The following is a 26,694-nucleotide window of genomic DNA, read 5'->3' as shown; positions in this document are numbered from 1 at the left end:
GGTGGACTTAAAACACATCTTTCTGTGGCAGCGTCTGAGAAAGTTGTACATGTAAACAGACTGTTGAGTCACAGTCCACACAACGTTGAGTTCAAAGGCCGTTGAAATTAGTAGGACAAATCGGCGCTTGCCAAATCCCCTCATCAGTGAGGCATACACACAAACGTATTAGACATTCGGCTTTCCAACAATTAAGAAGGTTTGTGTTGTGTTTGTCCTCCTACAGAAACTATGTCACAACCAAAAACTTATTTTTCACCCCATTTACATACAGTTGCGCTCATAAGTTTAAAATGTATTATTTCTCGGCCATTCTTCAGAGAATATGAATGATAACACAAAAATTTTTTTTCAGTCATGCTTAATAGTTGTGTGAATCTATTTATCGGCAAACAACCGTGTTTACATTTTTTAAATCAACATGACAAAAGAAAGTACCCAAATGACCCTGATCAAAAGTTGACATACCCCAGTGACTTTGACCTGATAGCATGCACAAAAGTTGACACAAACAGCTTTGAATGGCTAATCAAGGTTCCAAATTAAACTTTTGATCAGGGTCATTTGGGTACTTTCTTTTGTCATTTTGATTTAAAAAGAGTAAACACAGTTGTGGCTCTAGAGCCACGGGTTGCTGACCCACGCACTTGCTAAAAGAAGGGCAATGCGAGGAAGAGTCATCAGTATGACGGATTTTAAAGGAAGTGGGACATGCTAATCGACTATCGAACAAGAAGATGATGTTCTTATACTGTAGGGAATATTTACAGCACGGGCATTTGGCAACCTCCCAGCAGGCAATATGCAGCTTTTTAAACCAACCTGCCAAAATACTTTATTAAAACATCTAACACCCAAGCTGTTGCTGGCAACAGGAGTTTCACGGCCATTCTGAAATTGCCGTCATATAAGTCTTACTCTTGAATAATTTGCAATAGAAATAATCCCAACAGTTTCTTAAACTGGACTTGCAGGGGTGGCCAACCAGTCAGAGACTAAGAGCCACTTCTTTTTTTTTTACTGTGTTACTGCAAAGAGCCACATCCTACACATGGGCACACATGATCATCAATCCATCCCTTCCTCACAGGAGGAGGACAGATTGTAGGTACACAGAACATCAGAGGGGACAAATGTGCGAGAAAATGAGAGCAGACAGTGTTGACAAACAATGTTGCAACCTTGTGTGGGAACCGCAGGTGCGGAAACACAAAAGAAGAATCCCTGTGGGATGCAGAAACTGGCAGATAATTTTCCCGTTTGATGTTCATATTGCTGTTACTCAGCCAGTGTTTGTGGGTCTGATGGACCCGTTGCATTTTGTGGCTTTTAATGCCTCACAATCAAACACTTTTATGTTAAGATACCGAACAGATGTTTATTAGGATAAGGTAAACAACAATATAAACATTACACAAGGGTTACAACATTTATTACTAGGACTTAACATGATGTGAGTTTATTTGCACAACTACATCGTCGTAGTTGTATTCAGGGATACCAACTACAGAAGAACAAAAACTAATGCAGTCTCTTGTCATTTCTTTGTTTAGTTCTGCTCTCAAATACTACTAATATAGTCGAGAATAAACTGGATTGCGTGACAGAACGTTTCTCAAACAAATCAAATGTTCAAACAAACATTTTACAAAGTGATCGCTGCAGACACAAGCGGTCCGATTGCATTCCACGAGATGATGAAAGTGATATTCTTAGGAGCCAATTCCTCTGACAAACTTTCGTTTTTTAATGCTTTTAATGCCTCACAATCAAACACTTTTATGTTAAAATACTGAACAGATGTTTACCTTATCCCAATAAACATCTGTTCAGTATTTTAACAAAAAAGTGTTTGATTGTGAGGCATTAAAAGCCACAAAATGTAAGGGGTCCATTAGACCCACAAACGCTGGCTGAGTCACAAAAATATGAACGTTACACACGGGTTAAAGGCCTACTGAAATGAGATTTTCTTATTTAAACGGGGATAGCAGGTCCATTCTATGTGTCATACTTGATCGTTTCGCGATATTGCCATATTTTTGCTGAAAGGATTTAGTAGAGAACATCGACGATAAAGTTAGCAACTTTTGGTTGCTAATAAAAAAGCCTAGCCTGTACCGGGAGTAGCAGACGATGACATCACCCGTGTGAGGGCTCCTCACATCCTCACATTGTTTATAATGGGAGCCTCCAACAAAAAGAGCTATTCGGACCGAGAAAACGACAATTTCCCCATTAATGTGAGCGGGGATGAAAGATTCATGGCTGAGGATTTTGATAGCGAAGGACTAGAAAAAAATAAATAAATAAATTGTGAACGATTCAGATGCTTTTAGACACATTTACTAGGATAATTCTGGAAGATCCCTTATCCGCTTATTGTCTTAATAGTGTTTTAGTGAGATTTTAAAGATTGTAAGGCCATACCTCGAGGTCGGATGGCTGTAGTGAACACGCAGTGTCTCAGAGAGAAGCCGAGGAGCCAAGCTCACAGCTGCCTTTTTTGACATGACAGCTGCTGCAGGATGACGAATAATCCATTGACGTCTCCGGTAAGATATATATCACAATTTCCTCATTCAAAAATATGCTGGTTGACGTAAAATAAACATGTTCGCTTGACCGCTCCGCTTCACAACAAACAGAGAAACACCGGCTGTGTCTCGGTGCTAAAGACAGCTGCAATCCACCGCTTTCCACCAACAGCATTCTTCTTTATAGTCTCCATTATTAAATGAACAAATTGCAAAACAGCAACACAGATGTCCAGAATACTGTGTAATTATGCGATGAAAAGAGACGACTTTTAGCCGTGTTTGGTGCTGCACTAATATTTCCTTACAGTCCGTGAGGTCACGCGTACACGTCATCATTCCGCGACGTTTTCAACAAGAAACTCGCGGGAAATTTAGAATTGCAATTTAGTAAACTAAAAAAGCCGTATTGGCATGTGTTGCAATGTTAATATTTCATCATTGATATACAAACTATAAGAATGCGTGGTCGGTAGTAGTGGGTTTCAGTAGGTCTTTAAATAACTTGTTGCTAGTGAAAACATTCATGTCCAAACATGTTGGCAGTCAATTAAACTGTGTGCCTCAACAGCTATGCTGCTTCATTTTTCATTTTTGTGATCCCACAAAAAATAGCTATTTTTTCCCGGTACATAGCAGACACGTAAAATCATTTCTTGGAGAAAACTGACTGAGGAGCACAGTTGTTGAAAGTCTTAATTTAGGTCACTGCCAGGTCTTATGTGCTCACTTAAATCAAGGTTCTGACCATTTTTGGGCCAGGGGAATGCAAGTCAAGAATGCAGTTCTAGACCATGATCCGCGTTTTGGTGTGAACACCTGATTTATATGACTGTATTAACAACCACAATACAAGAGAAAAAAACAAGTGATTCTTGCAAGCTGATCCTCTCTTTGAAGCACCACTTACCCTGAATCCCAAATCCCCCCCTCAACACTCTTGCCCTTGGTTTTGCGCATTCACGTCGAACAAGGAGTGTTTCGATTCTCCTGCAAGGCTAAGGAAAGGGCTGAGTGTCAAGGGGTGTAAAGCCCTCAAGCCAAAATATGGTCCCAACCACACTTGAAGACAAGGCTGAGCTGAAAGCACATGAATGGAATGAATTAAATGCATTATTGATTGTCATAGTAGTGACGAAGGATGGGTACCAAAACCCGGTTCCATAATGGCACCAGTGCCAACATAAACGGTAATACCCAGACCGAAAAAAAGTACCGGTATTTTCTGGACCATAAGCCGCTACTTTCTGGACGTTGCTGGACACACGACGGACTCTTGGGAGAAGAATGAGTCGAGGACGTGAAGATATCTACTTATTGGGAATTATGACAACAGGACATCTGCTGATTGGAGTAAGCCTTGCTCTGATTTGTCGACAAATTGGAAGTTTTTGCTGGCAGTCTTCAAAGTACCCCAAAGCTGCCACAAATGATTGGAGGATGCGGAAATAACTGTGGACATGTGGATAACATCAGACTCCTATAGACATAGCAAATTTGATTTTCACTCGCATACAAAACATTCTAACTTGGATTGTTTCCCTGGCTTGGAGAATCTCCCGAAGGACAGTGTTCGATAACACAACAAAATCCTTTCTTGTCTCTCATGGACACACACGTGTTGTTGTTGACTGTGGACTAGCGACTGCACAAGATCAAGACCGCGGAACAGAGACACACTGCAGGCTTACACACAAACATGCATCCAAAAAAATATAAGCCACACATACATAGTCCACCCGCTCCCCCAACCCAATGCCCATCCATTTCTATCGCTTATTCCCTTTGGGGTCACGGGGGGCGCTGGTGCCTATGTCAGCTACAATCGTTATCAAACCCTAAAATCCAATGTGGCAAATAATCTAAGGTCAAGGTGTCCATCCATCCATTCATTTTCTACTGCTTGTCCCTCTCGGGGTCACGGGGGCTGGCTGGAGCCTATCCCAGCTGCATTTGGGTGCAGGGACGTGCACATGATTTAGAGGGGCAAGGGCTCAAAGTCAGAAAAGGGCAGGAAATTTTTTTTTGGTCCTTTACACAAGATGGAAATTAATGTAAAATTAAATTTGGTAATAGGAAGCTAACTACTTAGCTGTGTGTCCTTTGTAGGTAAAAGTGATTGCCATTTCTTTTGTGTCAACAAATTATTGTCATAATGAGTTAATTAACATTATCATAGGCTTGAAAGACATGAAAAGCAACAAAACACTGGTTTATTATTAGGCTATTTATTGTTACAGATAAGCACTTTAATATTGAACATTGAACAGTGCAACATGAACTTTGAAAAAAAAAAAAAAAAATACCCAAATGGAAAAAACTCTAATGTGAAAACCTGTCCTTCTTCCCTTAACTTGATGAAAACACCATCAAGTTGTAACTCATGGTCTTTCTCACTTAATGCTTAGACTAAACAACTGAAATGCAATACAACTTTATATCTAAACCTCTACTGTGAGAGAAATGTGATCCGCCATAAACACAGTGCGTTTTATTTTAAAAATTAACCCGGTGTTTTATTTTGTATTTTGTACACCACTTCCTGTCCCGCGAGATCCGCTCTACTCTGTGCGGAATTGATGTGCCATGCTCAGTTGATGCGCTGTGCTCCGACGTCCCGCAAAAACAGAAGCTGACACATTGAATAATACAATAATACAGCGTTTTTCTGAAATATGACCCATATTAGATGATGAATAAGTGGACGGCGACTAGACCATAACTCACAGGTTCAAGTTGCTACACTGTCACGTCTCCTCAGGCCGAAGTTGGCTCTCTATCCTGTCTCTCTCTCTCTGGCGGAAGCTCAGGCTCAAACAACCCGGTATTAAAAGAAAACGTGGCGTTTTTGTACCGCTGCTTTTTTGAACACACACACAGGCAGAGGGCACTTTTTAAGATGAGGCAAAAAAGGGCAGGGGCTCAAGAACCCATAGGGCCCTATGTATGCATGTGCCAGTTCGGGTGTAAGTCGCCCCCCTTCATAGATAGACAACATTCTGTTTGTTTCTCATACCGTGCCACCCAACTACCAAGGACTTGATCATGATGGCCCACTAATCAAGAAGTCAAAGTCAATAGTGATTTGAAATGTCAGCTGGCAGGATTAGAGCGGATAATACCGCTATTGAACCGCAACTGAACCAACAAGCAGAGTCCTTGTACCGCTATAACTTTTTAATGAAAGCAGCTTCTCCCAGCGGAGCTCATCGGTCCAACCTTGAACCGACCGCCTCACAACATCTTCCATGACATTTTGGAAATGCTTCTGGAAAGGGCACGGAAGTTTGTATAACAGCATGGAGTTGATTGGAACAATCTCCAAATTTGCAGACACACACTTACACACACATTCTGTTACAAAAGCCCACTTTTTAAGCACAAGTGCTGGTCTCTGACTTCCCCTTCAATTATTTAGCAAATGTCACTCTAGTTAGCTGGTAGCCGAGAAAATGCCACAGATTGCAAAACAAAGTTATAAACATGCGAGCGTTACATTGTGCTTTTTGCCATGAACTTACCACATTTTTGGACTATAAGGCGCACCTAAAATCCGTTCATTTTCACAAAACTCGACAGTGCGCCTAATGTACGGAAAAATTCCGGTTGTGCTTACCGACCTCGAAGCAATTTTATTTGGTACATGGTGTGATGATAAGTGTGACCAGCAGATATGGCAGTCACACATAAGAGTTACGTATATAGACTGCAATATGACGCCAGTAAACAACACGGAAACTTTAAATGTTCAATTGAAAATGGTAAATGGTAAATGGGTTTTACTGTGAGACGGCGTGACGAAGTTGGGAGGGTGGCTGTGCCAGCAATCGGAGGGTTACTGGTTCAATCCCTACCATCCTAGTCACATCCGTTGTGTCCTTTGAGCAAGACACTTCACCCTTACTCCTGATGGGTCCTGGTTAACGCCTTGCATGGCAGCTCCCGCCATCGGTGTGTGAATGTGTGTGTGAATGGGTGAATGTGGAAATAGTGTCAAAGTGCTTTGGGCTCCTTAAAAAGGTAGAAAAGCGCTATACAAGTAGAGCCATTTACCATTTTACCATGTATACTTGTATAGCGCTTTTCTACCTTTTTAAGGAACTCAAAGCGCTTTGACACTATTTCCACATTCACAAACACATTCACACACTGATGGCGGGAACTGCCATGCAAGGCGCTAACCCGGACCCATCAGGAGCAAGGGTGAAGTGTCTTGCTCAAGGACAAAACATACAAACCCTGTTTCCATATGAGTTGGGAAATTGTGTAAGATGTAAATATAAACGGAATACAATGATTTGCAAATCCTTTTCAACCCATATTCAGTTGAATGCACTACAAAGACAAGATATTTGATGTTCAGACTGATAAACTTTTTTTTTTTTTGCAAATAATAATTAACCTAGAATTTCATGGCTGCAACACGTGCCAAAGTAGTTGGGAAAGGGCATGTTCACCACTTTTTCTTTTAACAACACTCAATAAACGTTTGGGAACTGAGGAAACTAATTGTTGAAGCTTTGAAAGTGGAATTCTTTCCCATTCTTGTTTTATGTAGAGCTTCAGTCGTTCAACAGTCCGGGGTCTCCGCTGTCGTATTAATGCGCCACATATTTTCGATGGGAGACATGTCTGGACTGCAGGCGGGCCAGGAAAGTACCCTCACTCTTTTACTACGAAACCACACTGTTGTAACACGTGGCCTGGCATTGTCTTGCTGAAATAAGCAGGGTCGTCCATGATAACGTTGCTTGAATGACAACATATGTTGCTCCAAAACCTGTATGTACCTTTCAGCATTAATGGTACCTTCACAGATGTGTAAGTTACCCATGCCTTGGGCACTATTACACCCCCATACCCAATTTCTAATTCGGCTGGACCATCTTGGAAAAGATCGCCAGTCGGTCTCCCAAGTTACCTAACTCACCCTGAGAGGCACTTACCGTGTTTTTCGGACTATAAGTCACAGTTTTTTTCATAGTTTGGACGGGGGTGCGACTTATACGTGAAATTATTAACACATTACCGTAAAATATCAAACAACATTATTTAGCTCATTCACGTAAGAGACTAAGATTTCATTGGATTTAGCGATTAGGAGTGACAGATTGTTTGGTAAACTTGTAGCATGTTCTATATCAGGGGTCGTCAACCTAAAATGTTGAAAGAGCTATTTTGGACCAAAAATACAAAAACAAATATGTCGGGTGCCGCAAAAAAATAAAAGCCATAATACATACAGATAATGTGTCATGAGATATAAATTGAATTAAGATGACTTAAAGGAAACCAAATTAGCTCAAATATAACTACAAATAATCCATGATGATGCAATATGTACATACAGCTATCTTAAATAGCATGTTAGCATTGATTAGCTTGCAGTGACCAAATATGTGTGATTAGCACTCCACACAAGTCAATAACGTAAAAAAAAATCACCTTTGTGCATTCATGCACAACGTTAAAAGTTTGGTGGACAAAATGAGACGGAAAAAGAAGTGGCATAAATCACGTCTTAGAAAGTCGGAGAAAGTTGTAAATGTAAACAAACTAAGGCGAGTTCAAGGACTGCCAAAAATAGTCGGACAAAACGGTGCTCGCCAAATACTCAAATCAGTGAAGCATGTTTAATACAAACAGTGTGCTTTATAAGAATTAGGGAGGTTTGTGTCATGTTTGTCCTCCTACAGAAACTATAATAAAACAAAAAAATATATTTTCTACACTTTTTTCCCCTCATCTTTTTCCATTTTTCATACATTTTTGAAAAAGCTCCAGAGAGCCACTAGGGCTGCACTAAAGAGCCGCACGCGGCTCTAGAGCCACGGGTTGCCGACCCCCGTTCTATATGTTATAGTTAATAAATAGCCTAAATAGCATGTTAGCATCGATTAGCTTGCAGTCATGCAGTGACCAAATATGCCTGATTGGCACTCCACATAAGTCAATAACGTCAACAAAACTCACCTTTGTGCATTCATGCACAACGTTAAAAGTTTGGTGAACAAAATGAGACGGAAAAAGAAGTGGCATAAAACACGTCTAAGGAAGTCGGAGAAAGTTGTACATGTAAACAAACTAGGGTGAGTTCAAGGACTGCCAAAAATAGTAGGACAAAACGGCGCTTGCCAAATACTCGAATCAGTGAAGCATGTTTAATATAAACAGTGTGCTTTATAAGAATTAGGGAGGTTTGTGTCATGTTTGTCCTCCTAAAGAAACTATAATAAAACAAAAAATATATATTTTATATTTTTTTCCCCTCATCTTTTTCCATTTTTCATACATGTTTTACAAAGCTCCAGAGAGATATTAGGGCGGCGCTAAAGAGCCGCATTCGGCTCTAGAGCCACGGGTTGCCGGCCCCCGTTCTATATGTTATAGTTAATAAATAGCCTAAATAGCATGTTAGCATCGATTAGCTTGCAGTCATGCAGTGACCAAATATGCCTGATTGGCACTCCACATAAGTCAATAACGTCAACAAAACTCACCTTTGTGCATTCATGCACAACGTTAAAAGTTTGGTGAACAAAATGAGACGGAAAAAGAAGTGGCATAAAACACGTCTAAGGAAGTCGGAGAAAGTTGTACATGTAAACAAACTAGGGCGAGTTCAAGGACTGCCAAAAATAGTAGGACAAAACGGCGCTTGCCAAATACTCGAATCAGTGAAGCTTGTTTAATATAAACAGTGTGCTTTATAAGAATTAGGGAGGTTTGTGTCATGTTTGTCCTCCTAAAGAAACTATAATAAAACAAAAAATATATATTTTATATTTTTTTCCCCTCATCTTTTTCCATTTTTCATACATGTTTTACAAAGCTCCAGAGAGATATTAGGGCGGCGCTAAAGAGCCGCATTCGGCTCTAGAGCCACGGGTTGCCGACCCCCGTTCTATATGTTATAGTTAAAAAATAGCCCAAATAGCATGTTAGCATCGATTAGCTTGCAGTCATGCAGTGACCAAATATGCCTGATTGGAACACTCCACATAAGTCAATAACGTCAACAAAACTCACCTTTGTGCATTCATGCACGTTAAAAGTTTGGTGGACAAAATGAGACGGAAAGAAAGTGGCATAAAACACGTCTTAGAAAGTCAGAGAAAGTTGTATATGTAAACAAACTAGGGTGAGTTCAAGGACTGCCAAAAATAGTAGGACAAAACGGCGCTCGCCAAATACTCGAATTAGTGAGGCATTTTTAATATAAACAGTGTGCTTTATTGCAATTAGGGAGGTTTGTGTCATGTTTGTCCTCCTACAGAAACTATAATAAAACAAAAAATATATTTTTTTCCTCTCATCTTTTTCATACATTTTTGAAAAAGCTCCAGAGAGCCACTAGGGCGGCGCTAAAGAGCCCCGTTCTATATGTTATAGTGCATGGGTAGGGAACCTATGGCTCGGGAGCCAGATGTGGCTCTTTTGATGACTGCATCTGGCTCTCGGATAAATCTGAGCTGACATTGCGTAACACGATAAATAATGAATAATTCCACTTGTAATCACAGTGTTAAAAATAACGCTCAAAATATAAAACATTCTCATGCATTTTTAAGCCATCCATCCGTTTCTACCGCACCTGTTCAAGAAGTTGCGTTAATGGTAGGAAGTTATTTTTTTATTATTGGTTAGTGTGGGGCTTGCCCTCCCGGGGGTTCTTCAGACCACCAAGCACTGACATGAGAGCCTGTTTCAGGGTTACAATATTGTTTTATTTTTCAATAAGTCTGTCAGTTGCTTCCTAGCAATTGTCTTTTCCTCTTTTGTTCTCACTCACGCTCTGGCTCCAGGCTCCACCCCGTCTCTCCTCCTGGCTGCTGCTTATAACAGAGTGACAGGTGATTAGTTAACAAGGCCCAGGTGGGCCATCTACGCATCTGTCGCTAATTTCAAGGCCGATCCTGGCAATACCCCGCTTCGCTGCAGGCACGCAGGCCACGCCCCCTCCACAGTTAGCTTCTGAATAACAAATATTATTACAACGAATAAGAGACCTATTATACTCTAGAAATGTTGGTCTTATTTAAAAATGCACACATTTAGTTGTTCAGTGTTGAAAACAATATTATATGGCTCTTACGGAAATACATTTTCAAATATTTGGATTCTTGGCTCTCTCAGCCAAAAACGTTCCCGACCCCTGTTATAGTTAATTGAATGACTCTTACCATAATATGTTAAGTTAACATAGCAGGCACTTCTCAGTTGGTTATTTATGCCTCATATAACGTACACTTATTTAGCCTGTTGTTTACTATTCTTTATTCATTATAAATTGCCTTTCAAAATTTATATTCTTGGTGTTGGGTTTTATCAATTAAATTTCCCCCAAAAATGTGACTTTCACTCCAGTGCGACTTATATATGTTTTTTTCCTTCTTTATTATGCCTTTTCGGCAGGTGCGACGTATACTCTGAAAAGTACGGTACAAATGAGAACAATCAGGAGAAGCGGAGTTCACTCAAAGAGTGAATGTCCAACTAAAGTGCACGAAGATGGAGTGGGAAAAGTGTAGCACTCACCACCTGTGGCCGCCTGCACATGGTGTCTCTGATCAAATGCAGCTGCTGCCTGCTAAGTGAAGGAGAGCGTAAAGCTGCGTTAAGGCCGGGAGAAACTTACTGCAGCCCTGCTGACTCAGCACAAAGCTTCCCGCCCCGTCTCAGCCTCTTTGTAGAGAGATTGATCAAACGGCACAGCGCGCAGCAGAGGATTCACCACGTCAGGGAGCTTCTGAGTGGATAAGAGTGGACATCCCATTATGTTTCCCAGCGGGGTGTGCCAAGGCATGGTCACGCTGTCATGGTCACGGGTGCGTTTGTTCCCAACGGGCTTATTAAAGGGGAACATTATCACCAGACCTATGTAAGCGTCAATACATACCTTGATGGTGCAGAAAAAAGACCATATATTTTTTTAACCGATTTCCGAACTCTAAATGGGTGAATTTTGGCAAATTAAACGCCTTTCTGTTTATCGCGCTGGAGGCGATGACGTCAGAACGTGACGTCTCCGAGGTAATACAGCCGCCATTTTCAACACATTACAAACACCGGGTCTCAGCTCTATTATTTTCCGTTTTTTCGACTATTTTTTGGAACCTTGGAGACATCATCCCTCGTCGGTGTGTTGTCGAAGGGTGTAACAACACTAACAGGGAGGGATTCAAGTTGCACCACTGGCCCGAAGATGCGAAAGTGTCTGCCGCCAGACCCCCATTGAATGTGCCAGAGTGTCTCCACATTTTACCGGCGATGACAGACATGGCACAGAGATGTATGGATAACCTGCAGATGCATTTGCAATGATAAAGTCAACGAAATCACAAAGGTGAGTTTTGTTGATGTTGACTTATGTGCTAATCAGACATATTTGGTTGCGGCGTGACTGCCAGCTAATCGATGCTAAAATGCTACGCTAATCGACGCTAACATGCTATTTACCGGCGGTGCTAAAGCAGACATGGCACAGAGATGTATGGATAACCTGCAAATGCATTTGCAACTATAAAGTCAACGAATTCACAAAGGTGAGTTTTGTTGATGTTGACTGCCAGCTAATCGATGCTAACGTGCAACGCTAATCGATGCTACCCTGCTATTTACCGGCGGTGCTAAAGCAGACATGGCACAGAGATGTATGGATAACCTGTAGATGCATTTGCAACTATATTACGTTTCCTTCCACCCACATTTAATGCGAAAAAAACACTTACCAATCGAAGGATTTAAGTTGCTCCATTATCACAAAATGCGAAAGTCCTGATCGTTTGGTCCGCAAATTTTACCGGCGATGCTAACGCAGCTATTCGGCCATGCTATGGCTATGAATAGTGTCAATAGCTATTCGCTCAATAGCTTCAGTTTCTTCTTCAATACTTTCATACTCCAACCATCCGTTTCAATACATGCGTAATCCGTTGAATCGCTTAAGTCGCTGAAATCCGAGTCTGAATCCGAGCTAATGTCGCTATATCTTGCTGTGGTATTCCCATTGTTTGTTTACATTGGCAGCACTGTGTGACGTCACAGGGAAATGGATAGTCGCATTGCAAATAGCGAAAATCAAGCACTTTTTTGAATACAACTTCAAAAAATACAACAAGCCACTGGGAACTGATCTTTATTGTTTTTAACCCTTCTGAAATTGTGATAATGTTCCCCTTTAACAAGTTGCAGGGAGGAACGTCACATGTGACAGTGTGGCCCCATTTAATGTGCCTCAAAAGGAGCAGGAAGAAGCAGAGTTTATTTCATCCAAACCATTCTCTAAATCTCAGCAATTACCGTATTTTCCGGACCATAGGGCGCACTGGATTCAAAGGCACACTGCAGACGACCGGGTCTATTCAGGTCTTTTTTCATACAAACCTCTTTTCCATATGAGTTGGGAAATTGTGTTAGATGTAAATATAAACAGAATACAATGATTTGCAAATCCTTTTCAACCCATATTCAGTTGAATATGCTACAAAGACAACATATTTGATGTTCAAACTGTTTTTGCAAATAATCATTAACTTTAGAATTTGATGCCAGCAACACGTGACAAAGAATTGGGAAAGGTGGCAATTTTACCATCTACGGCATGGGTGTCAAACTCTGGCCCGCCGTGTATTTTCATTTGGCCCTTGAGGCAATATCAAATTAACATTAGAGCTGGCCCGCCGGTATTATACAGCGGCGGTGTCGCTGTAACACCGCGTTCACCGCTAATACTCATACTTGCTAGCCTCCACCCTGTCCGATTTTCCAAGGAGAATCCCAAATGTCAGTGCCCCTCCCGAAAATCACCAGGGGGAAACCATTCTCCCAAATTTCTCCCGATTCCCACCTGGACACCAATATTGGGGGCGTGCCTTAAAGGCACTGCCTCAAGCATCCTCTAAAACCTTTCGTCACGTCCGCTTTTCCTACGTAGAAACAGCGTGCCGGCCTAGTCACATTATATATGTGGCTTTTACACACACACACACAAGCTAATGCAACGCAAGCTTGGTCAACAGCCATACAGGTCACACTGAGGGTGGCACTTTAAACAACTTTAAGACTGTTACAAATATGCGCCACACTGTGAACCAACACTAAACGAGAATGACAAGCACATTTCGGGAGAACATCCGCACTGTAACACAACATAAACACAACAGAACAAATACACAGAAACCCTTGCAGCACTACCTCTACCTGGACGCTACAATATAAACATTTATTATTAACCTGTGGGAAAAGTTTATTTTGATATTTACCTGAGAAGGCTGCAAACAGAAAGGAGGCATTCAATTTCTATTTAAATTTGATTTGATATGCCATTGCTATTTTTTAATTATTAGTATTATTTGAAACTCGATTTTGCATGTCACTATAAAGTTATATAAGTCTCGCTTGTTCAATATTCAATGCAAATCTTGTTTGGGTCCCTATTAAAAGGTTAATTTGTTCAACCATGGCCCACTGCTTTGTTCAGTTTAAAATTTTGGCCCACTCTGTATTTGAGTTTGACACCTCTGATCTACGGTCTGTAAAATCCTCAATAAATTCAGAGAATCTGGAGAAATCACTGCAGGTTAGCGATGATATTACGGACTTTTGATCCCTCAGGCGGTACTGCATCAAAAACCGACATTATGGTAAGAGTCATTCAAATGACTATAACATATAGAACAGGGATCACCAAGTAGCCTGTAAGGACCAGATGAGTCGCCCGCTGGCCTGTTCTAAAAATAGCTCAAATAGCAGCACTTACCAGTGAGCTGCCTCTATTTATAAAACGTTAGTTATTTTATTTTTTAGATTGTATTTATTTACTAGCAAGCTGGTCTCGCGGGCAGAGGGTTAGTGTGTCTGCCTCACAATACGAAGGTCCTGCAGTCTTGGGTTCAATCCCAGGTTCGGGATCTTTCTGTGTGGAGTTTACATGTTCTCTCCAGGTACTCCGGCTTCCTCCCACCTCCAAAGACATGCACCTGGGGATAGGTTGATTGGCAACACTAAATGGTCCCTAGCGTGTGAATGTGAGTGTGAATGTTGTCTGTCTATCTGTGTTGGCCCTGCGATGAGGTGGCGACTTGTCCAGGGTGTACCCCGCCTTCCGCCCGATTGTAGCTGAGATAGGCGAGCGCCCCCCGCGACCCCAAAAGGGAATAAGCAGTAGAAAATGGATGGATGGATGGATGGATGGTCTCGCTTTGCTCGACATTTTTAATTCTAAGAGAGACAAAACTCAAATAGAATTTGAAAATCCAAGAAAATATTTTAAAGACTTGGTCTTCACTTGTTTAAATAAATTCATTTATTTTTTTACTTTGCTTCTTATAACTTTCAGAAAGACAATTTTAGAGAAAAAATACAACCTTAAAAAGGATTTTAGGATTTTTAAACACATTTTTTTACCTTTTAAATTCCTTTCTCTTCTTTCCTGACAATTTAAATCAATGTTCAAGTAAATATTTTTTTTTATTGTAAAAAAAAAAATTAATACATACATTTAAATTTAATTCTTCATTTTGGCTTCTTTTTTTCCGACGAAGAATATTTGTGAAATATTTCTTCAAAATTCCCCAAAAATATTCATGCAAATCTAGAAAATCTGTAAAATCTAATTTAAATCTTATTTCAAAGTCTAAAAAAAATTGTTCTGGAAAATCTAGAAAAAATATTGATTTGTCTTCTCTAGAAATATAGCTTGGTCCAATTTGTTATATATTCTAACAAAAAAAAAATGTGATCAAAATTCTAAAATTAATCTTAATCAGGAAACATTACTAATGATTTTCCATAAATTAGTTTTTGTATTTTTTCAAAAAGTTTCAAATTAGCTAGTTTTTCTTTTCTTTTTTAAGGTTGAATTTTGAATTTCAAAGAGTCGAAATTGAAGATAAACTATGCTTCAAAATTGTATTTTCATTTTTTGTGTTTTTTCCTCTTTTAAACCGTTCAATTAAGTGTTTTTTCATCATTTATTCTCTACAAAAAAACTTTCTGTAAAAGGAAAAACAAAGTTCGACGCAATGACAGACAGAAATACCCTTTTTTTTTTATATATACATAGATTTACTTATTAAAGGTAAATTGAGCAAATTGGCTATTTCTGGCAATTTATTTAAGTGTGTATCAAACTGGTAGCCCTTCGCATTAATCAGTACCCAAGAAGTAGCTCTTGGTTTCAAAAAAGGTTGGTGACCCCTTCACTAACCACTAGGCCACTGAGTACGTGGTGTAAGTACAAACCCCATTTCCATATGAGTTGAGAAATTGTGTTAGATGCAAATATAAACAGAATACAATGATTTGCAAATCCTTTTCGACCCATATTCAGTTGAATATGCTACAAAGACAACATATTTGATGTTCAAACTGATAAACATTTTTTTGTTGTTGCAAAATATCATGAACTTTAGAATTTGATGCCAGCAACACGTGACAAAGAAGTTAGGAAAGGTGGCAATAAATACTGATAAAGTTGAGGGATGCTCATCAAACACTTATTTGGAACATCCCAAAGGTGTGCAGGCTAATTGGGAACAGGTGGGTGCCATGATTGGGTATAAAAGCAGCTTCCATGATATTATAATTCACAAATTTGTAAGCAAATTGTCAAACAGTTTTAGAACAACATTTCTCAACGAGCTATTGCAAGGAATTTAGGGATTTTACCATCTACGGTTCGTAAAATCATCAAAAGGTTCAGAGAATCTGGAGAAATCACTGCACGTAAGCGATGATATTACGGACCGTTGATCCCTCAGGCGGTACTGCATAAAAAACCGACATCAGTGCGTAAAGGATATCACCACATGGGCTCAGGAACACTTCATAAAACCACTGTCAGTAACAACAGTTGGTCGCTACATCTGTAAGTGCAAGTTAAAACTCTGCTATGTAAAGCGAAAGCCATTTATCAACAACACAAAGGAATGCCGTCAGCTTCGCTGGGCCCGAAGTCATCTAAGATGGACTGATGCAAAGTGGAAAAGTGTTCTGTGGTCTGACAAGTCCACATTTCAAATTATATTTGAAAACTGTGGACGTGGTGTCCTCCGGATCAAAGAGGAAAATAACCATCCGGATTGTTATAGGCGCAAAGGTTGAAAAGCCAGCATCTGTGATGGTATGGGGGTGTATTAGTGCCCAAGGCATGGGTAACTTACATATCTGTGAAGGCACCATTAATGCTGAAAGGTCCATACAGGTTTTGGAGCAACATATGTTGTCATTCAAGCAACGTTATCATGGACGCCCCTGCTAATTTCAGCAAGACAATGCCAAGCCACGTATTACAACAGCGTGGCTTCGTAGTAAAAGAGTGCGGGTACTGGACTGGCCCGCCTGCAGTCCTGACATGTTTCCCATAGAAAATGTGTGGTGCATTATGAAGCCAAAAATACGACAACAAGACCAACAACTTAAGCTGTACATAAAACAAGAATGGAAAAGAATTCAACCTGAAAAGCTTCAAAAATTAGTTTCCTCAGTTCCCAAACGTTTATTGAGTGTTGTTAAAAGAAAAGGTGATGTAACACAGTGGTGAACATGCCCTTTCCCAACTACTTTGGCACGTGTTGCAGCCATGAAATTCTAAGTTAATTATTATTTGCAAAAAGTTTATGAGTTTGAACATCAAATATCTTGTCTTTGTAGTGCATTCAACTGAATATGGGTTGAAAAGGATTTGCAAATCATTCTATTTTGTTTAAATTTACATTTAACACAATTTTCTCAACTCATATGGAAACAGAGTTTGGCGGAAAGTGCGGCTTATAGTCCAAAAAATACGATAATGATAGTTTCACATCCTGTGTTAAAGTGTCATCAGTATGGAAAGAAAATGATAGAAAATGAGCAGCAATAAACAGAAAAAAAAGGAGCAACCTATTTCTTTGCACGTCTATAAACTTAAGATCTCACAAGCAGTAGCACTTTACTTTCTAATCTTTAATTCTGACGCACTTAGATTGGAAAAATCTACTTGAGTCTGTCAAATGTGGATGGTGTTGATTGAAGGATCAAAAGCTCTTTTTGTCATTCCATCTCCATTTCTGGAGGTGGAGTTCTGCAGTGCCTGAAACGTAAATGACCTTAAAACGTCTCCTGCCCGCCACGGAGCCGCCAGAAAAGGCAGAAAACGGATTCGAACTCGGAACGCTGTGTGTCGCTGCCTGTTTCTGCACAAGCACCGACGGCAGTAGCCGACATTTGTAAAAAGAGGACTAAACGTTTGGTTTCACAGCTGAAGGAACACCTCCTGAGAGACATACGGCACAACCTGCTATCTGGGCTCAGCATGGGGCGTCGTGCTTATTTATAGGAAGTCATCACCAGCTGGCGTTCTTCCACTTTCATGAGGGAAATTTAATGAACTAAAGATTTCGGTTGTGTATTTGGACAAATAGGATTGTGACCCAAATGACTTTATTTATATAGCCCTAAATCACAAGTGTCTCAAAGGGCTGCACAAACCACAACGACATCCTCGGTTCAGATCCCACATAAGAACAAGGAAAAACTCACAACCCAATGGGATGTCAATGTGGAGGAGTATGAGAAACCTGGAGAGGACCGCAGGTGTGGGTGACCCTCCTCTTCTAGGGGAGACCAGATGAAATGGACTGGGTCTAACATAGTATTGTGAGAGTCCAGTCCATAGTGGATCTAAGATAATATTGTGAAAGTCCAGTCCTTAGGGGATCTAATATATTAGTGAGAGTCCAATCCATAGTGGATTTAACATAATAGTGAGAGTCCAGTCAATAGTGGATCTAACATAATAGTGAGAGTCCGGTCCATAGTGGATCTAACATAATAGTGTGAGAGTCCAGTCCATAGTGGATTTAACATAATGGTGAGAGTCCAGTCCATAGTGGATCTAACATAATAGTAAGAATCCAGTCCATAGAGGATCTAACATAATATTGTGAAAGTTCAGTCCACAGTGGATCTAACATAATAATGTGACAGTCCAGTCCATAGTGGATCTAACATAATAGTAAGAATCCAATCCAAAATGGATCTAACATAATATGGTGAAAGTCCAGTCCATAGTGGATCTAACATAATATTGTGAGAGTCCAGTCTATAGTGGATCTAACATAATAGTGTGAGAGTCCAGTCCATAGTGGATCCAACATAATAGTGAGAGTCCAGTCCATAGTGGATCTAACATAATAGAGGGAGTCCAGTCCATAGTTGATCTAACATAATAGTGTGACAGTCCAGTCCATAGTGGATCTAACATAATAGTCAGAGTCCAGTCCATAGTGGATCCAACATAATAGTGAGAGTCCAGTCCATAGTGGATCTAACATAATAGTGAGATTCCAGTATATAGTGGATTTAACATAATAGTGTGAGAGTCCAGTCCATAGTGGATTTAACATAATAGTGAGAGTCCATTCCATAGTGGATCTAACATAATATCGTGAAAGTCCAGTCCATAGTGGATCCAACATAACAGTGCGAGAGTCCAGTCCATAGTGGATATAACATAATATCGTGAACGTCCAGTCCACATTGGATCTAACATAATAGTGTGAGAGTCCAGTCCATAGTGGATATGACATAATAGTGAGAGTCCAGTCCATAGTGGATCTAACATAATATCGTGAACGTCCAGTCCACATTGGATCTAACATAATAGTGTGAGAGTCCAGTCCATAGTGGATCTGACATAATAGTGAGAGTCCAGTCCATAGTGGATCTAACATGATAGTGAGAGTCCAGTCCATAGTGGATCTAATATAATATCGTGAAAGTCCAGTCCACAGTGGATCTAAAATAATAATGTGACAGTCCAGTCCATAGTGGATCTAACATAATAGTGAAAATCCAGCCCATAGTGGATCTAACATAATAGTGTGAAAGTCCAGTCCATAGTGGAGCTAACAAAATTGTGTGAAAGTCCAGTCCATAGTGGATCTAATATAATATTGTGAGAGTCCAGTCCATAGTGGATCTAACATAATATTGTGGCGAGTCCAGTCCACGGCGGATCTAACATAATAGTGTGAAAGTCCAGTCCATAGTGGATCTAACATAATATTGTGGGGTTCAGGACATAGTGGATCTAACATAATAGTGAGAGTCCAGTCCATTGTGGATCGAACATAATAGTGCGAGAGTCCAGTACATAGTGGATTTAACATAATGGTGAGAGTCCAGTCCATAGTATATCTAACATAATATCATCAAAGTCCAGTCCATAGTGGATCCAACATAATAGTGTGAGAGTCCAGCCCATAGTGGATCTAACATGATATCGTGAAAGTCCAGTCCATAGTGGATCGAACATAATAGTGCGAGAGTCCAGTCCATAGTGGATCTAACATAATAGTGAGAGTCCACTCCATAGTGGATCTAACATAATAGTGCAAGTCCAGTCCATAGTGGATCTAACATAATATCGTGAAAGTCCAGTCCATAGTGGATCTAACATAAAATCATCAAAGTCCAGTCCATAGTGGATCTAACATAATAGTGTGAGAGTCCAGTCCATAGTGGATTTAACGTAATAATGAGAGTCCAGTCCATAGTGGATTTAACATAATAGTGAGAGTCCAGTCCATAGTGGATCTAACATAATAGTGTGAGAGTCTAGTCCATTGTAGATCTAACATAATAGTGAGAGTCCAGTCCGTAGTGGATCTAACATAATAGTGCAAGTCCAGTCCATAGTGGATCTAACATAATATCGTCAAAGTCCATTCCATAGTGGATCTAACATAATAGTGTGAGAGTCCAGTCCATAGTGGATCTAACATAATATCGTGAAAGTCAAGTCCATAGTAGACCTAACAAAATAGTGTGAGAGTCCAGTCCATAGTGGATCTAACATAATATTGTGAGAGTCCAGTCCATAGTGGATCTAACATAAGAGTGTGAGAGTCCAGTCCATAGTGGATTTAACATAATAGTGAGAGTCCAGTCCATAGTGAATTTAACATGATAGTGAGAGTCCAGTCCATAGTGGATCTAACATAATATCGTGAAAGTAGAGTCCATAGTGGATCCAACATAATAGTGTGAGAGTCCAGTCCATAGTGGATTTAACATAATAGTGAGAGTCCAGTCCATAGTGGATCTAACATAATAGTGCAAGTCCAGTCCATAGTGGATCTAACATAATATCGTCAAAGTCCAGTCCATAGTGGATCTAACATAATAGTGTGAGAGTCCAGTCCATAGTGGATCTAACATGATATCGTGAAAGTCCAGTCCGTAGTGGATCTAACATAATATTGTGAGAGTCCAGTCCGTAGTGGATCTAACATAAGAGTGTAAGAGTCCAGTCCATAGTGGATTTAACATAATAGTGAGAGTCCAGTCCATAGTGGATCTAACATAATATCGTCAAAGTCCAGTCCATAGTAGATCTAACATAATAGTGTGAGAGTCCAGTCCATAGTGGATTTAACATAATAGTGAGAGTCCAGTCCATAGTGGATTTAACATAATAGTGAGAGTCCAGTCCATAGTGGATCTAACATAATATCGTGAAAGTACAGTCCATAGTGGAGCTAACATAATAGTGTGAGAGTCTTGTCCATTGTAGATTTAACATAATAGTGAGAGTCCAGTCCATAGTGGATCTAACATAATAGTGCAAGTCCAGTCCATAGTGGATCTAACATAATATCGTCAAAGTCCATTCCATAGTGGATCTAACATAATAGTGTGAGAGTCCAGTCCATAGTGGATCTAACATAATATTGTGAGAGTCCAGTCCATAGTAGATCTAACATAAGAGTGTGAGAGTCCAGTCCATAGTGGATTTAACATAATATTGTGAGAGTCCAGTCCATAGTGGATTTAACATAAAAGTGAGAGTCCAGTCCATAGTGGATCTAACATAATATCGTCAAAGTCCAGTCCATAGTGGATCTAACATTATATCGTCAAAGTCCAGTCCATAGTGGATCTAACATAATAGTGTGAGAGTCCGGTCCATAGTGGATTTAATATAATAGTGAGAGTCCAGTCCATAGTGGATTTAACATGATAGTGAGAGTCCAGTCCATAGTGGATCTAACATAATAGTGTGAGAGTCCAGTCCATAGGGGATTTAACATAATAGTGAGAGTCCAGTCCATAGTGGATCTAACATAATAGTACAAGTCCAGTCCATAGTGGATCTAACATAATAGTGCAAGTCCAGTCCATAGTGGATCTAAGATAATATTGTGAAAGTCCAGTCCATAGGGGATCTAACATAATAGTGAGAGTCCAGTCCATAGTGGATTTGACATAATAGTGAGAGTCCAGTCCATAGTGGATCTAACATAATAGTGAGAGTCCAGTCCATAGTGGATCTAACATAATAGACTGAGAGTCCAGTCCATAGTGGATTTAACATAATGGTGAGAGTCCAGTCCATAATGGATCTAACATAATATCGTCAAAGTCCAGTCCATAGTGGATCTAACATAATAGTGTGAGAGTCCAGTCCATAGTGGATTTAACATAATAGTGAGAGTCCAGTCCATAGTGGATTTAACATAATAGCGAGAATCCAGTCCATAGAGGATCTAACATAATATTGTGAAAGTCCAGTCCACAGTAGATCTAACATAATAATGTGACGGTCAAGTCCATAGTGGATTTAACATAATAGTAAGAATCGAATCCATAATGGATCTAACATAATATGGTGAAAGTCCAGTCCATAGTGGATCTAACATAATATTGTGAGAGTCCAGTCTATAGTGGATCTAACATAATAGTGTGAGAGTCCAGTCCATAGTGGATCCAACATAATAGTGAGAGTCCAGTCCATAGTGGATCTAACATAATAGAGGGAGTCCAGTCCATAGTTGATTTAACATAATAGTGTGACAGTCCAGTCCATAGTGGATCTAACATAATAGTCAGAGTCCAGTCCATAGTGGATACAACATAATAGTGAGAGTCCAGTCCATAGTGGATCTAACATAATAGACGGAGTCCAGTCCATAGTTGATCTAACATAATAGTGAGATTCCAGTATATAGTGGATTTAACATAATAGTGTGAGAGTCCAGTCCATAGTGGATTTAACATAATAGTGAGAGTCCATTCCATAGTGGATCTAACATAATATCGTGAAAGTCCAGTCCATAGTGGATCTAACATAATAGTGTGAGAGTCCAGTCCATAGTGGATCAGACATAATAGTGAGAGTCCAGTCCATAGTGGATCCAACATAATAGTGAGAGTCCAGTCCATAGTGGATCTAATATAATATCGTGAAAGTCCAGTCCACAGTGGATCTAACATAATAATGTGACAGTCCAGTCCATAATGGATCTAACATAATAGTGAAAATCCAGCCCATAGTGAATCTAACATAATAGTGTGAAAGTCCAGTCCATAGTGGAGCTAATATAATAGTGTGAGAGTCCAGTCCATAAAGGATTTAACATAATAGTGAGAGTCCAGTCAATAGTGTATCTAACAAAATAGTGTGAAAGTCCAGTCCATAGTGGAACTCATATATTATTGTGAGAGTCCAGTCGACGGTGGATCTAACATAATAGTGTGAGAGTCCAGTCCATAGTGAATTTAACATAATAGTGAGAGTCCAGTCCATAGTGGATTTAACATAATAGTGAGAGTCCAGTCCATAGTGGATCTAACATAATATCGTGAAAGTACAGTCCATAGTGGATCTAACATAATAGTGTGAGAGTCCAGTCCATAGTGGATTTAACATAATAGTGAGAGTCCGGTCCATAGTGAATTTAACATAATAGTGAGAGTCCAGTCCATAGTGGATTTAACATAATAGTGAGAGTCCAGTCCATAGTGGATCTAACATAATATCGTCAAAGTCCAGTCCATAGTGGATCTAACATAATAGTGTGAGAGTCCAGTCCATAGTGGATCTAACATGATATCGTGAAAGTCCAGTCCGTAGTGGATCTAACATAATATTGTGAGAGTCCAGTCCGTAGTGGATCTAACATAAGAGTGTAAGAGTCCAGTCCATAGTGGATTTAACATAATAGTGAGAGTCCAGTCCATAGTGGATCTAACATAATATCGTCAAAGTCCAGTCCATAGTAGATCTAACATAATAGTGTGAGAGTCCAGTCCATAGTGGATTTAACATAATAGTGAGAGTCCAGTCCATAGTGGATTTAACATAATAGTGAGAGTCCAGTCCATAGTGGATCTAACATAATATCGTGAAAGTACAGTCCATAGTGGAGCTAACATAATAGTGTGAGAGTCTTGTCCATTGTAGATTTAACATAATATTGAGAGTCCAGTCCATAGTGGATCTAACATAATAGTGCAAGTCCAGTCCATAGTGGATCTAACATAATATCGTCAAAGTCCATTCCATAGTGGATCTAACATAATAGTGTGAGAGTCCAGTCCATAGTGGATCTAACATAATATTGTGAGAGTCCAGTCCATAGTAGATCTAACATAAGAGTGTGAGAGTCCAGTCCATAGTGGATTTAACATAATATTGTGAGAGTCCAGTCCATAGTGGATTTAACATAAAAGTGAGAGTCCAGTCCATAGTGGATCTAACATAATATCGTCAAAGTCCAGTCCATAGTGGATCTAACATTATATCGTCAAAGTCCAGTCCATAGTGGATCTAACATAATAGTGTGAGAGTCCGGTCCATAGTGGATTTAATATAATAGTGAGAGTCCAGTCCATAGTGGATTTAACATGATAGTGAGAGTCCAGTCCATAGTGGATCTAACATAATAGTGTGAGAGTCCAGTCCATAGGGGATTTAACATAATAGTGAGAGTCCAGTCCATAGTGGATCTAACATAATAGTACAAGTCCAGTCCATAGTGGATCTAACATAATAGTGCAAGTCCAGTCCATAGTGGATCTAAGATAATATTGTGAAAGTCCAGTCCATAGGGGATCTAACATAATAGTGAGAGTCCAGTCCATAGTGGATTTGACATAATAGTGAGAGTCCAGTCCATAGTGGATCTAACATAATAGTGAGAGTCCAGTCCATAGTGGATCTAACATAATAGACTGAGAGTCCAGTCCATAGTGGATTTAACATAATGGTGAGAGTCCAGTCCATAATGGATCTAACATAATATCGTCAAAGTCCAGTCCATAGTGGATCTAACATAATAGTGTGAGAGTCCAGTCCATAGTGAATTTAACATAATAGTGAGAGTCCAGTCCATAGTGGATTTAACATAATAGCGAGAATCCAGTCCATAGAGGATCTAACATAATATTGTGAAAGTCCAGTCCACAGTAGATCTAACATAATAATGTGACGGTCAAGTCCATAGTGGATTTAACATAATAGTAAGAATCGAATCCATAATGGATCTAACATAATATGGTGAAAGTCCAGTCCATAGTGGATCTAACATAATATTGTGAGAGTCCAGTCTATAGTGGATCTAACATAATAGTGTGAGAGTCCAGTCCATAGTGGATCCAACATAATAGTGAGAGTCCAGTCCATAGTGGATCTAACATAATAGAGGGAGTCCAGTCCATAGTTGATTTAACATAATAGTGTGACAGTCCAGTCCATAGTGGATCTAACATAATAGTCAGAGTCCAGTCCATAGTGGATACAACATAATAGTGAGAGTCCAGTCCATAGTGGATCTAACATAATAGACGGAGTCCAGTCCATAGTTGATCTAACATAATAGTGAGATTCCAGTATATAGTGGATTTAACATAATAGTGTGAGAGTCCAGTCCATAGTGGATTTAACATAATAGTGAGAGTCCATTCCATAGTGGATCTAACATAATATCGTGAAAGTCCAGTCCATAGTGGATCTAACATAATAGTGTGAGAGTCCAGTCCATAGTGGATCAGACATAATAGTGAGAGTCCAGTCCATAGTGGATCCAACATAATAGTGAGAGTCCAGTCCATAGTGGATCTAATATAATATCGTGAAAGTCCAGTCCACAGTGGATCTAACATAATAATGTGACAGTCCAGTCCATAATGGATCTAACATAATAGTGAAAATCCAGCCCATAGTGAATCTAACATAATAGTGTGAAAGTCCAGTCCATAGTGGAGCTAATATAATAGTGTGAGAGTCCAGTCCATAAAGGATTTAACATAATAGTGAGAGTCCAGTCAATAGTGTATCTAACAAAATAGTGTGAAAGTCCAGTCCATAGTGGAACTCATATATTATTGTGAGAGTCCAGTCGACGGTGGATCTAACATAATAGTGTGAGAGTCCAGTCCATAGTGAATTTAACATAATAGTGAGAGTCCAGTCCATAGTGGATTTAACATAATAGTGAGAGTCCAGTCCATAGTGGATCTAACATAATATCGTGAAAGTACAGTCCATAGTGGATCTAACATAATAGTGTGAGAGTCCAGTCCATAGTGGATTTAACATAATAGTGAGAGTCCGGTCCATAGTGGTTTTAACATAATAGTGAGAGTCCAGTCCATAGTGGATCTAACATAATAGTGTGAGAGTCTTGTCCATTGTAGATTCAACATAATAGTGAGAGTCCAGTCCATAGTGGATCTAACATAATAGTGCAAGTCCAGTCCATAGTGGATCTAACATAATATCGTCAAAGTCCATTCCATAGTGGATCTAACATAATAGTGTGAGAGTCCAGTCCATAGTGGATCTAACATAATATTGTGAGAGTCCAGTCCATAGTGGATCTAACATAAGAGTGTGAGAGTCCAGTCCATAGTGGATTTAACATAATAGTGTGAGAGTCCAGTCCATAGTGGATCTAACATAATATTGTGAGAGTCCAGTCCATAGTGGATCTAACATAAGAGTGTGAGAGTCCAGTCCATAGTGGATTTAACATAATAGTGAGAGTCCAGTCCATAGTGGATCTAACATAATATCGTCAAAGTCCAGTCCATAGTGGATCTAACATTATATCGTCAAAGTCCAGTCCATAGTGGATCTAACATAATAGTGTGAGAGTCCGGTCCATAGTGGATTTAACATAATAGTGAGAGTCCAGTCCATAGTGGATTTAACATGATAGTGAGAGTCCAGTCCATAGTGGATCTAACAAAATAGTGTGAGAGTCCAGTCCATAGTGGATTTAACATAATAGTGAGAGTCCAGTCCATAGTGGATCTAACATAATAGTGCAAGTCAAGTCCATAGTGGATCTAACATAATATCATCAAAGTCCAGTCCATAGTGGAT

General features: G+C 39.7%; 1 protein-coding gene across 9 annotated transcripts in view; it reads right to left on the bottom strand.

The window, feature by feature from the left end:
• The window catches only part of LOC133538833 (endonuclease V-like), a 200,710-nt gene that overhangs the window by 76,849 nt on the left and 97,167 nt on the right, over nt 1-26,694 (bottom strand). For 2 of the 9 annotated variants that reach the window (XM_061880666.1, XM_061880671.1), the window contains one exon: nt 10,243-10,369. The exons of 4 other annotated variants lie outside the window; for them this stretch is intronic. In XM_061880666.1, the coding sequence (XP_061736650.1) occupies nt 10,322-10,369 (48 nt within the window). In that variant the 3' untranslated portion in view covers nt 10,243-10,321. Of the gene's footprint in view, nt 1-10,242; nt 10,370-11,075; nt 11,128-11,175; nt 11,287-26,694 lie in introns of those variants that run through there. 3 more of the 9 variants (XM_061880664.1, XM_061880663.1, XM_061880665.1) reach the window with 3 other exon arrangements.

The sequence above is a fragment of the Nerophis ophidion genome, linkage group LG20 (genome assembly GCF_033978795.1).
Source record: "Nerophis ophidion isolate RoL-2023_Sa linkage group LG20, RoL_Noph_v1.0, whole genome shotgun sequence".
Taxonomy (NCBI): Eukaryota; Metazoa; Chordata; class Actinopteri; order Syngnathiformes; family Syngnathidae; genus Nerophis; species Nerophis ophidion.
Note: the sequence above shows the minus strand (reverse complement) of the source record. Positions and strands in the feature narration are given on the sequence as shown.